Source organism: Apostichopus japonicus, chromosome 12 (genome assembly GCF_037975245.1).
Source record: "Apostichopus japonicus isolate 1M-3 chromosome 12, ASM3797524v1, whole genome shotgun sequence".
Taxonomy (NCBI): Eukaryota; Metazoa; Echinodermata; class Holothuroidea; order Aspidochirotida; family Stichopodidae; genus Apostichopus; species Apostichopus japonicus.
In genome coordinates, this window is record NC_092572.1 from 30,924,495 (window position 1) to 30,941,506 (window position 17,012).

A 17,012-nucleotide genomic window follows, 5' to 3' on the forward strand; every position below is an offset into this window, starting at 1 on the left:
TCGATTTATCGGTATCGGACGTTCGATTTATCGGTACAGCACTATCGACTTATCGGTACCGCACTTTCTATTTATCGGTATCGCACATTCGATACATCGGTATCGCACGTTCTATTTATCGGTACAGCACTTTTGATTTATCGTTACCGCACATTCTATTAATCGGTTTCGTAAATTCGATTTATCGGTATCGCAAATTCCATTTATCGGTATCGCACATTCGATTTATCGGTATCGCACATTCGAATTATCGGTACCGCACACTCGATTTATCGGTAACGCACATTCGATTTATCGGTCCCGCACAATCGATTTATCGGTACCGCGCTTTCTATTTATCGGTACCGCATATTCGATTTATCGGTATCGTACATTCCATTAACAGGTACCGCAGAATCGAATTATCGGTACCGCACATTCTATTTATCGCTATCATAAATTCTATTTATCGGAATCGCACATTCGATTTATCGGTATCGCACATTCGATTTATAGGTACCGCATTTTCGATTTATTGGTATTGCACATTCGATGAGTCGGTATCGCACGTTCGATTTATAGGTACCGCACTTTCGATTTATCGGTATCGCACATTCGATTCATCAGTACCGCACATTCGATTTATCGGTATCGTAAAATCGATTTATCGGTATCGCAAGTTCGATTTATCGGTATCGTACATTCGACTTATCGGTAGCGCACATTCGATTTATCGGTACATCACATTCGAATAATGGGTTTCGCTCATTCGATATATTGGTATCGCATAATCGATTTATCGGTATCGCACATTCGAATTATCGGTACCGCACAATCGATTTATCGGTAACGCACATTCGATTTATCGGTCCCGCACAATCGATTTATCGGTACCGCACTTTTTATTTATCGGTACCGCATAATCGATTTATCGGTATCGCACATTTGATTAACCGGTACCGCAGAATCGAATTATCGGTACCGCACATTCGATTTATCGGTATCGCACATTCGATACATCGGTATCACACATTCAATTTATTGGTAGTGCACCATCGACTTATCGGTAACGCACATTCGAGTTATCCGTATCGAACATTCGATTAATCGGTTTCGGACGTTCGATTTATAGGTACCGCATTTTCGATTTACTGGTATTGCACATTCGATTCATCAGTACCGCACATTCGATTTATCGGTATCGTAAAATCGATATATCGGTATTTCACATTCGATTTATCGGTATCGCACATTCGACTTATCGGTAGCGCACATTCGATTTATCGGTACATCACATTCGAATAATGGGTTTCGCACATTCGATATATTGGTATCGCATAATCGATTTATCGGTACCGCACATTCGATTTATCGGTCCCGCACAATCGATTTATCGGTATCGCACATTCTATTAATCGGTATCGCACGTTCAATTTATCGGTACCGTACATTCGATTTATCGGTAGACTAAATTCGACTTATCGGTGTCGCACATTCTATTAATCGGTATCGCACATTCGATTTATCGGTACCGCACTTTCGATTTATCGGTACAGCACATTCGATTCATCGGTACCGCAAATTCTATTTATCGGTCCAGCACAATCCATTTATCGGTACCGCGCTTTCTATTTATCGGTACCGCATATTCGATTTATCGGTATCGCACATTCCATTAACCGTTACCGCAGAATCGAATTATCGGTACCGCACATTCTATTTATCGCTATCATATATTCGATTTATCGGAATCGCACATTCGATTTATCGGTATCGCACATTCGAATTATCGGTACCGCACATTCGATTTAATGGTATCGCACATTCGATTTATCGGTATCACTCATTCAATTTATCGGTACTGCACCATCGACTTATCGGTAACGCACATTCGAGTTATCCGTATCGAACATTCGATTAATCGGTATCGGACGTTCGATTTATAGGTACCGCATTTTCGATGTATTGGTATTGCACATTCGATTAGTCGGTATCGCACGTTCGATTTATCGGTACCGCACTTTCGATTTATCGGTACCGCACATTTGATTCATCAGTACCGCACATTCGATTTATCGGTATCGTAAAATCGATTTATCGGTATCGCAAATTCGATTTATCGGTATCGCACTTTCGACTTATCGGTAGCGCACATTCGTTTTATCGGTACATCACATTCGAATAATGGGTTTCGCTCATTCGATATAATGGTATCGCATAATCGATTTATCGGTATCGCACATTCTATTAATCGGTATCGCACAATCGATTTATCGGTACCGTACATTCGATTTATCGGCAGACTAAATTCGATTTATCTGTGTCGCACATTCTATTAATCGGTATCGCACATTCGATTTATCGGTCCCGCACAATCGATTTATCGGTACCGCACTTTCTATTTATCTATACCGCATAATCGATTTATCGGTATCGCACATTCGATTAACCGGTACCGCAGAATCGAATTATCGGTGCCGCACATTCTATTTATCGCTATCATAATTTCGATTTATCGGAATCGCACATTCGATGTATCGGTATCGCACATTCGAATTATCGGTACCGCACATTCGATTGAATGGTATCGCACATTCGATACATCGGTATCACACATTCAATTTATCGGTACTGCACCATCGACTTATCGGTAACGCACATTCGAGTTATCCGTATCGAACATTCGATTAATCGGTATCGGACGTTCGATTTATAGGTACCGCATTTTCGATTTATTGGTATTGCACATTCGATTAGTCGGTATCGCACGTTCGATTTATCGGTACCGCACTTTCTATTGATCGGTACCGCATAATTGAATTATCGGTACCGCACAATGGATTTATCAGTATACCGCACATTCTATTTATCGGTATCACACATTCGATTTATCGGTACCGCACATTCGATTGATCGGTACCGCATATACGATTGATCGGTGTCGCACATTTGATTGATCGGTACCGCACATTCGATTTATCGGTACAACACTTTCGATTTATCGGTACCGCACATTCGATTTAACGGTCCCACACAATCGATTTATCGGTATCGCACGTTCGATTTATCGGTATCACACATTCGATTTATCGGTACCGCACATTCGATTGATCGGTACCGCATATACGATTGATCGGTGTCGCACATTTGATTGATCGGTACCGCACATTCGATTTATCGGTACAACACTTTCGATTTATCGGTACCGCACATTCGATTTAACGGTCCCACACAATCGATTTATCGGTATCGCACGTTCGATTTATCGGTACCGCACATTCGATTTATCGGTACCGCACATTCGATTTATCGATATCGCGAATCGATTAATCGGTATCGCACTTTCGATTTATCGGTCCCACACAATCGATCTATCGGTATCGCACGTTCGATTTATCGGTATCACACATTCAATTTATCGGTACTGCACCATCGACTTATCGGTAACGCACATTCGAGTTATCCGTATCGAACATTCCATTAATCGGTATCGGACGTTCTATTTATAGGTACCGCATTTTCGATTTATTGGTATTGCACATTCGATTAATCGGTATCGCACATTCGATTTATCGGTCCCGCACCATCGATTTATCGGTACCACACATTCTATTTATCGGTATCGCACATTCTTTTCATAGGTATAGTAAATTCGATTTATCGGTACCGCAAATTCGATTTATCGGTCCTGCACAATCGAATTATCGGTCCCGCACAATCGATTCATCGGTACAGCACTTTCGATTTATCGGTACCACACATTCGATTAATCGGTATCGCAAGTTCGATTTATTGGTACCGCATTTTGATTTATCGGTACACTGTAAAAAAAAAAGGGTCAGGTTACCCCAAAAAGTGGGTGCAACCAGGCTACCACCAGTTTTTGGGGTAACCAGGTTTCCGCACCCGAAGGGAAACCTTGACGTTTCCTTCAAACTTGGGGTTTTCGTCAAAATTAGATTTCCTCAAGTTAAGTAGTATTGTTTCCTTAGGTATTGGGGAAACCTAACATTTCCTCACATCCAAGGGTTTGTTGGTTTCCTCAAGTTTAGGGGTAACGTATCCTAAAACCAGAGGTTTCCCGGCTTGGGGGTAACATACATTCCTTAAAAAGCTGGGGACTATTACACCAGTATCTGAGGTATAACTAAAGGTTTCCTCACTTTCTGGTGGTAGCAAAAGTTGCAACCGAGGAAGTGGTGTAACCTACAGGTTACACCAAAATCTGGGGTAAACTACACCAGGATGTACTATCCCAGTGTTGCTGAATAAGTAACAAAGAGTATATTTTCAAAAAACAACTATTTATTGTTACAACTTCAAAGAACGATTTAAACAAGCTTTGATAAAAAGAAAAACAGTAGGATTACTATAACAAAATAATAAGTATATATGTTTAATAAATACACATGTAATACATACCCCCCCCCCCCCCCCCTTCCACCCCCTTATTTCAATTTGTCGTTCTTAAATATATAGTGGGTTAGGCCTTGAGCATGAAATGTTAGGAACTTATAGTCGAAATATTAATAATATGCAAGTGAAATATTACATGTTACTACCTGATCAAGATATGTGAAATAGATTGTAACTTTTAACTAGTCACCAGTTAGAGAAGAGCAATAACAATATCATACATTTAATATTTTGATGACCTTTGACCTCAACCAATGGGACCATGTGCTAGGAATAAAAAACACAAATAGCCATGGGCATATGCTGTACTGTGTAAATCCCTTACACATGCATGTGTGTAATCCTTTTAAAGACCATTTAAAGATTATAAATAGACTGTGGTTTCGGAGTGTGCGCCTGTCCCCTACCCCTCTCCTCTACATTAAATACTAAATTTGACAGGAGTTACTTGTAATGTAATAAATTGATACAAATAATGAACTTGTAATTAACCCCCCCCCCCCGACCAACATAAATTAAAATTATTTATTACATTATTTTGAAAGATCCATTTTTCTCGCCCACAAGAGAATTTTACATCCCGGGATGGATAATTCTATATATAATTCTGTAATAATGGCCTAAAGTGCCATACAATACATCAATTAAGCTGACCAGTTAAGTCAATTTCTGGTAGACTTGCTGTGAAAGATTAGGATCTTTATTATGAACAATCAAGTTGTCAATAGTTAGTAAAATGTAAAAACAGGTTGAATAATAACTGATTAAGAATTTAACAAAGTTTCTGATTTGCAGCAAAAGTTGTCTTGTTACAACAAAAGTAGTCCTAAGTTTTTATTTATATTTAATCATCACTTTGTCGCCCAATATTTCGTCCTATTACATGAAAGACCATTTTTTCAATATATGTTTATAGTGGCACATTGCGTTTTTCTTAGAACCTCGTCTTGTCAGGAAAACGTGATAATTTTACATATTTCCAAAAATGTTTAATTTAATCACTCACATTAAATGTCTGGTAAGCACAATCACACAAAACGCTGTAAGATTGTGACATAATCCGGGCCCTAACATGTAAAAGGTTGGAACAGCAAGTTTGTTTTGCATGTTATTTATGCATGCAATTAATCCTTAAAATTGGGTAAAATTGCCAGAGTAAGAAATAAATATATTCTACTATAAGCTATCAGATGATGGTCTGTTATAAATTAGTTGCAAAATTGCCAAAACGCAATGTGCCGCAAGTATAGTGATAAATCTTTGTCAAGTAAAATGTAAATACGTAACACAACTAATTAGGTTTAGGAAAACTGATGAGGAAAATAACATTCTGATTTGCTTAAACCATTATCTTGCTGTAGGCGACATGTTTTTTAAACGCTATATCAATGTCGAATGAGTGCCCCCCCATTTGCATTCCTAGCTTAAATTCTAGATTATGGTAGCGGTAGGCTAGAACGACTGTTTTTTCCCCTTTTGGTCGAACCCACGTGGCTGCTCCTGCAGAGCTCTATTGAAGCCAACATGGAGCCTGCCCTCTAACAAAATTCAGCATGATTAGGGTTAATCATGGATTCGATAGATATGACATTATACGTATACTCAGGCACATACATGAATCTGCCATAGATTTGATTTACCTATGGCAACAAATGATAAGGATTGATAAAGCTTTTTTATACCAACGACGTGCATGCAAACATTTATTAATTTAAATAAAGCCGTCCCAATCAATATAAACTGAACGATTAAAAATGAATATCACAGGTCACCAGAATACTTATTGTAATGTGCATACAAAACTCATTTGTCACATTAATAAAACTCCACTCTATACTGTAGAATTGTTTAGGAATCATGCTGATTTATTGAAAAGTATTTTGTGATGTTATTTGGATAGGAAGACAGTCAGTCAACAACCAGGAGGCTATAGCACATGTCATTTGATACTAAGTTTGCATTGAGACGTACAGTATCACACAAGAAAGATGCTGCTACAGTATAGTACAGTAGTAAGGTAGCACACAAGAACTCCAGTCATGATGAAAGACTAATTCACTAATCTCTTATCTTCTCATCAAATGTCCTTACTCTCCATGGGGTCTTCAGTTTGTCACTCAGTTTCATGCAGAATTTCTGAATTGCTGAGACAGTATAGTACGACAGTACAGTAGCACACTAGTACTCCAGTCATGATAAAGAAAGACCAACTCACTCTCTAATCTTTTCAACAAATGTCCTTACTCTCCTTGGGGTCTTCAGTTTGTCACTCAATTTCATACAGAATTTCTGAATGAAGGTGTATGTTTCAAGCGTAGTCGTGGTGTAGTGAATGTTGCAGGCGTACAGGAGTCCGAACAAAAAGCTGGCCGCAGAAATAATATTTGCAGTGTCAAATACAATGTGTTTTTCAACAACGATATAACAGCACTTTGGCTTCATTATGTCCCCAATAACTGCAACAAATGGATCCGCATTTTCCGCTGCGTCCACAACATAATCTCGAGATGTCTCTTCCTGCGAATAGAAAAGCAAAACCACAAGTTATAAACACTCAGTGAGTTTGTTTATCAGAGCTGGGGATAGGAAAATGTTAGCAGGATTATCGGCTTCATCCCCCCCCCCCTCTCCCCCCTTCAAATTTTCTGGCAGAAACGTTGCCTAAGATACTATTTTGAATGTTTTGTCCTTAGATTGTAACAAGCCAACATGAGTGCGTTAGTTCCTTGCAACTTCTCAACAAGTCTAGAAATTAGAGATTGCAATGATTTTGTTGATCACTTACCTCGTAGAGTTTGAAGAAACTCTCGTTTCCGAAGACAACTGGAAGGACTAAAAGTGCAGCAACAGTCTTGTCCTCAATTTGCAGGTGCTTCATCACTATTGGCAAAAGTTGTGGCTTTAGTTTTACTTCTGATAAGATTTTACTTGCAGCCTTGCTTAAAGAGCTTTCAAAGGTTTTGTGAAGTTCTGTATCTGTTACACGTTTGAATTCATTGCCAATTTCGCATGGCGAAAACAATGCAGGGTAATTCTCTTGAACTTCAATAATAAGTGGTTTGGAGTTAATTAATTTACGCCTTTGAGCATAAGTTATTTCCATTCGTTCTTTGATTAGATCAACGTTTGGAGTGTTTTTTTTAAATTCCTTCTCCATAACCTCTGTATGTTCTTTAAGGGTTTTGTCGTCTTCTCCATCAGGAATGATTGGACTCCAGTTGACCTCTCCTCGTTTTGCCTGATCATACAAAAAGTGAAAACAAAAGGTTTTTATTTGGTAATACTGAACATTGTACTCACTACCATATGGCATAAAACTAAGCTGCCAACACTGTTGAGCTACTGGGTCAGTGAATAACTGGGTCAGTTTTGACAGAGGATAACAAATGAATCTGAATGAGAATGCAAATGCAAATATAACCAGAAAACCAAGGTTTTGTGATTTACTTGCCTCTTTGAAGTGCAGTTTCAGTCTGGTACGACCATTAATTTATTACTTGTTTCATGCTGCCACATCTAACTAGGCAAAAAACACTGCATTGTTAACTCAATACCAGGTTTCAGTGTTTGGCACCTGTTGATTTACTAAAAATATATCCCAATACAGGTTTAAATAAATCAGACATACAGGATGGTTGCCAAGTTTGATATTGACATTTGACAATTTTTTGGGGCTATGGGGGCTAGTCGCCCTCAGCCCTCGCTTATTACCTACTCTGAGATAAACTGGTACATGTGACACTATGTCAGACATCACAAAAATATCTGTGAGACTGATAATTTTACAAATGGTGATGCCCAAACAATGCAGTTTGCAGGAAATAATTACCTTTTCTCTGTCAACAATATATCGAGACAATATAAGAACCTTTATGAAATTGTAAGGGCTGCTCGGGAAGAAAATAATGGAGCCTCCATTCATTGTCAAGACAACTTAGCCCAAGCGGTAGGGTATTTATTGGGTTCGGAACCCAGTGGTCCTGGGTTCGCTCCGAAAGATGGGCTTTGGGCGAGAAGAATTAAATCAACAAGCTACGTGGCCCAAGTTATCAGAGGAGTTCCATTAGTCAGGAACTCTAACCTCTGAATCGCTCACCAGTTTGGCTGGCCTGGGTGGGCCCTAGCCCATTCAGCTTTGATGAGTACCTGGAGTTTGCACTGGGGAGGAAACTGCTGTCCAGGCAGTAGTCTGCTTAATCGTCTGGACATTAAAAGCAGGATCAAGAGCAAAAGAGACGGGGGATGAATGCCCACAAGCAGTGTGTGCTGCCCACTTCCAATCCTTTGTCCATTTATTACCTGCCTGGCAACACAAGACTTGTTTTTGGGCAACTGTCCACAGGGAATAATTTAGTGTAAATATTGTGTAGCAGTTTTTTAACTTACAAACTATTCTGTAGAAATACCTCATAGACTATATGCAAAAACTGCTATACATTTTTTTAAATTGCATAGCAATTTGTCTTACTTGTGTAGCATTTTGTTATGCAATACCAGATTAATTATTTCCTGACTTTCCAGATTTAGTGTGATGATTGTGATCCAGAATTACAGATTATCATCTACACCTCTGCAAAAATTATATGTTTTTACTTACTTTTTGGTTCTGTGTTGCTAAAGAACTTTGTGCGATGCTTCGCTTCCTTGCACCACTAGATGATGGGCTGCTCGCATCCTTGGCTCTCCCAAGTCTCCTCACATTCTTCATTTTATCCCTTATTCTTTCTTCCCATCCATCCGTGCCACTACCTAATACCTCTTTTAGGTGTTTGTATTTGGTAATCAGCTCTAGAGCAATTTGTTTTCGTTGTACTTTGCTTGGACTATCTGTATACTTTATTAGTTCATTTGCAATCACATCCATCAGTTCCCTTTTTTGACTCCAAAGGAGAGTTTTCTGAGTATTTAATGCCACTTTTAAATTACCAGAAAACCTTTTTTCAGGAATAACAAATTTATCTGGCCACTTTCCTTTAAGACTGGAAAGGGTCGAACCAACAATTAGTTCTTCTGAACCTGTTGAAGAATCATCTGATTCTAGAATTTCAGTTGTGTCAGTGTCGTTTAAAGAATCATTATCAGGTGGTTCAGGTGTTGGATTTACAGTGGTCTCCAGTGTAGTTACAGTAGAGAGGGCTTTTGGAATGATGCACCTCAAAACAGTTCTGTTAGGTATTTGACCAAAGTTAGAAACATCGATCCAATCATCCCATTCTTTATCGTAATTCTGTAAAATCATTTCTGTCTGCTCTATCTCAAATGTTTCCTGAATTATTTTAACAATGTCATCTGTCTCTTTTATGGTGATTATCTTTTGGTGTTCCTTAAACTTTACTAGAAATTCCTTTTCCATGTTGGATAAATTAAATGTTAGTGTACAGTGTATGATGGAAGCTGTCAGTTCTGTTATTCTGAAAATGGGAGAGGCAAGAAAAAACATTACTCATTTACATCAGGAACAAAGTACTTGAAAACTACATAGGAATGGTCAGAAACCTTGTACATTGTAAGTGGATAAAATGATGCAATATCTGTTTGCATTTTGACAGATTTAGTCTGTGTTGGCTGGACCAAATACGAGGAAAGGTGCAAACAAAACTCAGATTTTTGTACGGTGCTTATGAAAATAACAGAATTGTTGTGTACTATAATTTCAGATATACATCCAAAGATAGGTTCCTCATTTTCAAATCCAATAATTACAAACATTCCAATTTTGTATGTTACACTCTTTACAGAAACATGCTGGCAACAATGTACGACTTCTGATGTAATTCCAAGTGCATGTAGTTGATTTGCTACTTCTTCAGTGAAAGAATGTACTTCAACTGGATTACTTTCTGGAATATCAAAGACACATTTGCTTAATGATATACCCCGTTTGATAAGCAGGCCATTCTGAACTCATGTTTTATAGCGAGAGTTTTGCATGGGTTTTTGAAATTTTTTGCCGACTGCAAAACTCGTTTCATATAGAGATGTTTTGCTTCAAATCGCATGGTCCATGTTGACCTTAATGGTCCAAAGTTTAAGATGTGTTCTGGGTAGTGCAGCATAAAATGTTGTTTGGGTTTTATCCTGCTATTTGGAAATAAGTGTTTGAACATTTGAAGGTTTTCTTGTACTAAGTGACCAAGACCAACAGCAACATCATTTGTGACCACTGGAGCTAAGATTATATCTACACATTGTTTCAGATTGAGTATAAGTTCCCAAAAACAATTTCCTACAGGAATAAGGTGTCCAATTATTAAAGGCAGTAGCCGAATCAGACACCAATTTCTTGATGCATTTTGTTTGACATTGATGACCCTCCCAACAATACGAAACTCAACTGGTTTATTCCTACCATCTAAACAACCATAAGAAAAAGATGCTATTCTCCTATTAATGTATTCTGTTGTGAAATATCCTGCTTGGCATAGTGCTGTTAGACAAAGACCAATTTTATAAGGTACAACACCCTCCAGAATATCATGCATGCAGTCCGCTGGTAGGCCTGATGTAACATGAAATGATGGCAGCATGTTCAAAGGAGAATCAGCTTTGAGACCATACTGATTTGCCAAAGAGGGGTCACCTTGAATTAGCCCAATATGTCTATTGTAGTTTTCCTCAGTCCTAGATGTAAATTCAGAAGAATCAAATTGTTCTTGCATTGTTTCATTCCTACACAAGCAAAATCTGCACGGGTCTTTGAATGTGTGGACCAAAACTTTCATAGAATCCACCCAAAAAATGGGATCCTAAATTGTCCCCTGCAATGAAAATTAGTGAGCCGTTAAGAGTGTGGTTACCAACATTAATCCCCTCGTTTTCTAGAACATTCAAGTCTTCACGCAATTGACCAATTAGGTTAGGTAAATTTTCATGTGTACAATCCTTTGAAGGACATAGTAGTAACAAGAAATCGAATCGCATCCACTATTTTCTTGCAAACCAAAATTATCAATTGAGAAATAAATTGCAGACATTTTATATTTCCCCTATGTGCACCTATAGGATTAACTACCTCAAACTCATCAAAATAAAGTATGATTCTAATCCATGGGCCAACTATTTGGGAATTTTTAAAAAGTCTACCATCTGTGTATCCTGTCAATACATGTGGTAATTTCGAGGTTTCAGGGTTAAGAATTTTGGCAAGATTGTCATCCACATCCAAAAGGTTTGTTATTGTTCTTAGCAAAGGAATGTAGAAAAAGGAACGTAAATTATTGTTTGTATTTCGACCTAGATTAAAGGGAATTGGTTCCACAAACTGGAATCTGTTTTTGTAATATGTTTTTCGTTTATAATCACTCTTTAACTGTTCATATGCTTCTAAAAATACACATTGCTCATCGACTGTTTTACATATATTTTCAACAACCTCTATATCAAGATCAACAGTTTCTTGAAATATGCCTCTTACTAAGTCAGTAGTAAGGTTATTTGAAACCTGAAATAGTTCTGAGAGTGCAGCTAAAATCTTTTGAATTGTTGCTGCTGGAACAAGATCCACTACTTCCAATTTCAATAAAAGAAGAGCTAATGTATCTGTGTATTTTTCTTTAGGGTTTTCCAAAACTTGAGCTTGGTCATGATCATCATCGATATCATATGCAGGTTCCACATCATTAACAGACCATGTTTCCTTTAATTCGTTATCATATCTGTGATATCTACTAACATGTGTACGCAAAGAACTATGTAAACGTTGCACTGAATTACAGTCTTTGTATGGACATTGAAAGTCATTAGTATTGGTAAGGTGAATCTTCAGGTGTTTTATTGCTTGTTTAGGAGACCCTATTTTCAATTTACAGACAGGACATTGGAAAGTTGATTCAGCACCTGAAATAGTAACAAAGTGTTCTCGATGTTTACGATAAAGGTGGGATTTGTATGATGCAAAATTTCTAAAGCTTTGTGGACAACTTTCAAGTCCACATGTTATAAAAAACTGATCATCCAAGCTATGATTTTGAGAGATATGTGATACAAGTTTGCACAATTTTCCACTTTGAAAATACCCACAAAGGGAACAGGTATAGAGCATGACTTACACGAATGAAAATATCTGAAAAGAGTGATAAAAAGAATAATAGGGTCATATCAATGATTGCACCAGTATTACAAGACATTGGCTTCAAATTTACCTAACAAAATATATACCTGCACTGTTATTCACTCAAATAAATTGTACAATTGTACTACAGTGATAAAATTTAAGTATTTTAATACTGAATTGCGCATAGATACAATTATTTGTTTAGCATTGGTTTTTTTTTTTGGCAACCCTGAGGCCTTTGATTTTTTTTTGTCAACGCTGAAGTCAATGTGATTTTATTTTGAGAACGAACAAATATATGGAATGATGACGTTAGTAAATATCTGACAACCCTGTAGTAGATATGCTACTGTAGTGTACATTATGTTCTGTAGTAGCCTTTACATACATATTAAGACAACGGCACCAGCGAGGCTGGGTACCTTTACTGTACAGGTGCAGGGTATTCTGCAATAAAAGCCACTAGCCGAGGCCATTTAACGGGTTGAGCATATGCTTTTTCAAACACCAACACAATTTTATAAAATTTACTAATTAACAATTGGAATTTGTAATAGGATTAAAAATATGGCTTGACTTTAGCCCCCCCCCCCCAAAAAAAACATGAAACAAGAAAGGAGGGCCATTTTTTTAATGGCTGCCAGACTTAATTATTTTTGGTTGTAATTTTTTTTAGGGATATTGAAATAAATTTCTATCATGATTCATAACATGACCATTACATTTCCTACTATTTACAAACAAAACCTTTCAAGTTTTAGTCCTGCTCTCTCTTTAAACTGACATTGAATATCTGGGATTTTTTGTTCCAGTACCTGTCGGCTAAGTACCAGAACTTTACCACCTGTCCCAGAACTCAACCTAGTAAATTAAATCATTAAGTAATTAACCTTTCTACAAATTAAAAAGTATATGTATTATTTATTCATGCGAATTCAAAGTAAATAAAGCAACTGTGCATGTCGTAGGGGTAACCCTAACTCTAACTCTCAATCCAACCCTAACCCTAAACCTAACCGGAAATTATTGTTTCTCCTGGTTGTAAAAATAGTACTCCTAGTCGTAAAAATAGCAACTGCGCATGCGCAAAAGGGAATTATTTTTACGCGACTAGTCGTAAGAATAGCCACTTTGTAAAACAGTACTAATACAGCTACAATGTGTATTTCCCATTTAGCAATTAGCATACCTGTCTCGAGTTTAACCTTGAAAACAACAAATTAGATATTCATTAAATTATGGGCCTATCACATGGTTTAGGCTAGGGTGAGCCATATATTTTTCCAAACAAAAGTTAAGCTAGGCCTAACACTTATCAGTTAGAATTTTGTCGTTTTTGGAGAAAAAAAACTGACGGCCTCCAAAAAGGAAGCAAGCGGAGACGCTAAACAATTAAAAAAAAATATTTGGCATTACAATGCCTAACTTAGGCCTAGCAGCCTAGTCCTAGTCTTCCCATGTTTGATAAACCCTAACAAATTATTACACATAACCTGAACAATGTGATAGGCTAACATATCTCCAACATTATCATTATCAATTAGTAGTATTTATGCTAGGCTGGCCTAGTTTGCTAGCCTAATGTTGACATTAATACTCTCGAGTATTATTACTTATAGGCCTAGGCTAATATTAATACTATAGCCTAGGGGGCCTAATTAGCCTAGACCAAAGCCCACAATCCTTAGTTGACCACAAAGTAAATGAGTCGGCCTAGGCTAGGCACCATGTTTGTTTTTTTTTTAATTTTTAGCCTTATTGGAGAATGCACCTGTCTTAACAATTAGGCTAGGCCTAAGCTAACTCAGGCTAGGCTAGTAGCAATTATCACTTGCCTTAGTTAGCTTAGGCATAGCCTGGCTAGCCTAACGTTGACATTAATAGTTTAGTCGATTTGCAATTGATCGCATCTCTCAGTGGCAAGTTTGTGATAAATCGGCTTACTAAACAAGATTTACCACAACCATGTATGACACCACATTTCAATGTGTTGACAGTTCAGAATTTTAACTACGATTTCATTTTTAGGGTAAATTATTAAAGATTCAAATGATCTTACCTTTTCGTGCAAGCTTCTTGTACATCGTCACGTCAATAGTCTACGTACATTTCGGTACGGTATACGTACGTACGTATATGACTTCAACGTGCAGTCTGTTAATTCCCCCGCGCGCAAAGCAAGAAATATTAACAAAGGGGCGGAGCTAGTGTGTTATGTTAGAAGCCGTGTCATTGCTCGAGAATCGTTGTTGTGATGACGTTTCGTGAAGAGAATATAAGAATCACCATCATTGGACCTCTCGGTTTCCCTTCATTTGGGTCATCGACAGAAGATATTACCTTAACGCTCTTTCGGGTGTAACATCAAAGTAACCCACACCGGGAAACCAGGATTCCTCACATTTTGGGTGTAATGTTTCCCATTTTTTTTTACAGTGTACCACACAATCGATTTATCGGTACCGTACATTCGATTTATCGGTATCGTTAATTCTATTTATCGGTACCGCACATTTCTATTTATAGGTACCGCACATTCGATTAATCGGTATCGCACGTTTGATTAATCGGTATCAAACATTCGATTGATCGGTGCCGCACAATCGATTTATCGGTACCGCACATTCGATTTATCGGTAACGCACATTCGATTTATTCGTATCGCACATCCGATCTATCGGTACCGCACAATCGATTTATCGGTACGGCACTTTCCATTTATCGGTATCGCACATTCGATTAATCGTTATCGCACATTCGATTGATCGGTATCCCAAATTCGACTTATCGGTATCGCACGATCGATTTATCGGTATCGCACATTCGATTTAACGGTACCGCACATTCGACCTATCCTTAGCGCACATTCGATTTATCGGTATCGCACATTCGATTAATCGTTATCGCACATTCGATTGATCGGTATCCCAAATTCGACTTATCGGTATCGCACGATCGATTTATCGGTACCGCAAATTCGATTTAACGGTACCGCACATTCGACTTATCCTTACCGCACATTCGATTTATCGGTATCGCACATTCGATTAATCGGTATCGGACGTTTGATTTATCGGAACCGCACAATCGACTTATCGGTGACGCACATTCGATTTATCGGTATCGCACATTCGATTTATCGGTACTACACATTCGATTTATAGGTAAAGCTCATTCGATTTATCGGTATCGCACATTCGATTTATCGGTATCGCACATTCGAATTATCGGTACCGCACAATAGATTTATCGGTAACGCACATTCGATTTATCAGTCCCGCACAATCGATTTATCCATACCGCGCTTTCTATTTATCGGTACCGCATATTCGATTAATCGGTATCGGACGTTTGATTTATCGGAACCGCACAATCGACTTATCGGTGACGCACATTCGATTAATCGGTATCGGACGTTTGATTTATCGGAACCGCACAATCGACTTATCGGTGACGCACATTCGATTTATCGGTATCGCACATTCGATTTATCGGTACTACACATTCGATTTATAGGTAAAGCTCATTCGATTTATCGGTATCGCACATTCGATTTATCGGTATCGCACATTCGAATTATCGGTACCGCACAATAGATTTATCGGTAACGCACATTCGATTTATCAGTCCCGCACAATCGATTTATCCATACCGCGCTTTCTATTTATCGGTACCGCATATTCGATTTATCGGTATCGCACATTCGTTTAACCGGTACCGCAGAATCGACTTATCGGTACCGCACATTCTATCTATCGCTATCATAAATTCGATTTATCGGAATCGCACATTCGATTTATCGGTATCGCACATTCGAATTATCGGTACCGCACATTCGATTGAATGGTATCGCACATTCGATTTATGGGAATCGCACATTCGATTGATCGGTACTGCACCATCGACTTATCGGTAACGCACATTCGAGTTATCCGTATCGAACATTCGATTAATCGGTATCGGACGTTCGATTTATAGGTACCGCATTTTCGATTTATTGGTATTGCACATTCTATTAGTCGGTATCGCACGTTCGATTTATCGGTACCGGACTTTCGATTTATCGGTACCGCACATTCGATTCATCAGTACCGCACATTCGATTTATCGGTATCGTAAAATCGATTTATCGGTATCGAACATTCGATTTATCGGTATCGCACATTCGACTTATCGGTAGCGCACATTCGATTTATCGGTACATCACATTCGAATAATGGGTTTCGCTCATTCCATTAATCGGTATCGCACGTTCGATTTATCGTTACCGTACATTCGATTTATCGGTAGACAAAATTCGATTTATCTGTGTCGCACATTCTATTAATCGGTATCGCACATTCGATTTATCGGTACCGTACATTCCATTAACCGGTATCGTAAATTCTATTTATCGGTACCGTAAATTCGATTTATCGGTAGACTAAATTCGACTTATCGGTGTCGCACATTGTATTAATCGGTATCGCACATTCGATTTATCGGTAACGCACATTCGATTTATCGGTCCAGCACAATCCTTTTATCGGTACCGCACTTTCGATTTATCGGTACCGCACATTCG

General features: G+C 38.2%; 1 protein-coding gene across 3 annotated transcripts; it reads right to left on the reverse strand.

Annotated features, from left to right (window-relative positions):
- Window positions 1-4,917: 4,917 nt before the first annotated feature.
- On the reverse strand, window positions 4,918-14,882 carry LOC139977542 (sterile alpha motif domain-containing protein 3-like). Of its 3 annotated transcripts, none has more exons than XM_071986916.1 (4): window positions 14,508-14,882; window positions 8,993-9,806; window positions 7,181-7,633; window positions 4,918-6,912 (listed from the first exon to the last, which is right to left on the reverse strand). In XM_071986916.1, the coding sequence occupies exons 2-4, from the start codon at window positions 9,746-9,748 to the stop codon at window positions 6,607-6,609; spliced, it is 1,515 nt and encodes a 504-aa protein (XP_071843017.1). In that variant the 5' UTR covers window positions 9,749-9,806; window positions 14,508-14,882; the 3' UTR covers window positions 4,918-6,606. The 3 variants fall into 3 exon arrangements, with proteins under 3 accessions (XP_071843017.1, XP_071843018.1, XP_071843016.1); XM_071986917.1 differs by lacking the exon at window positions 14,508-14,882 and adding an exon at window positions 12,444-14,398; XM_071986915.1 differs by lacking the exon at window positions 14,508-14,882 and having other exon boundaries at window positions 8,993-11,376.
- Between the last annotated feature and the right edge of the window lie 2,130 nt (window positions 14,883-17,012).

Bases quoted from the DNA above. Each gene is read 5' to 3' on its own strand.
- LOC139977542 (XM_071986915.1), bottom strand. From the start codon at position 9,835: ATGTTTTTTCTTGCCTCTCCCATTTTCAGAATAACAGAACTGACAGCT. The intron at 7,634-8,992 runs GTAAGTAAAAAC...TTGTATGATCAG, and splicing joins TAGCAACACAGAACCAAAAA to GCAAAACGAGGAGAGGTCAA. The intron at 6,913-7,180 runs GTAAGTGATCAA...TTCTATTCGCAG, and splicing joins GTTTCTTCAAACTCTACGAG to GAAGAGACATCTCGAGATTA.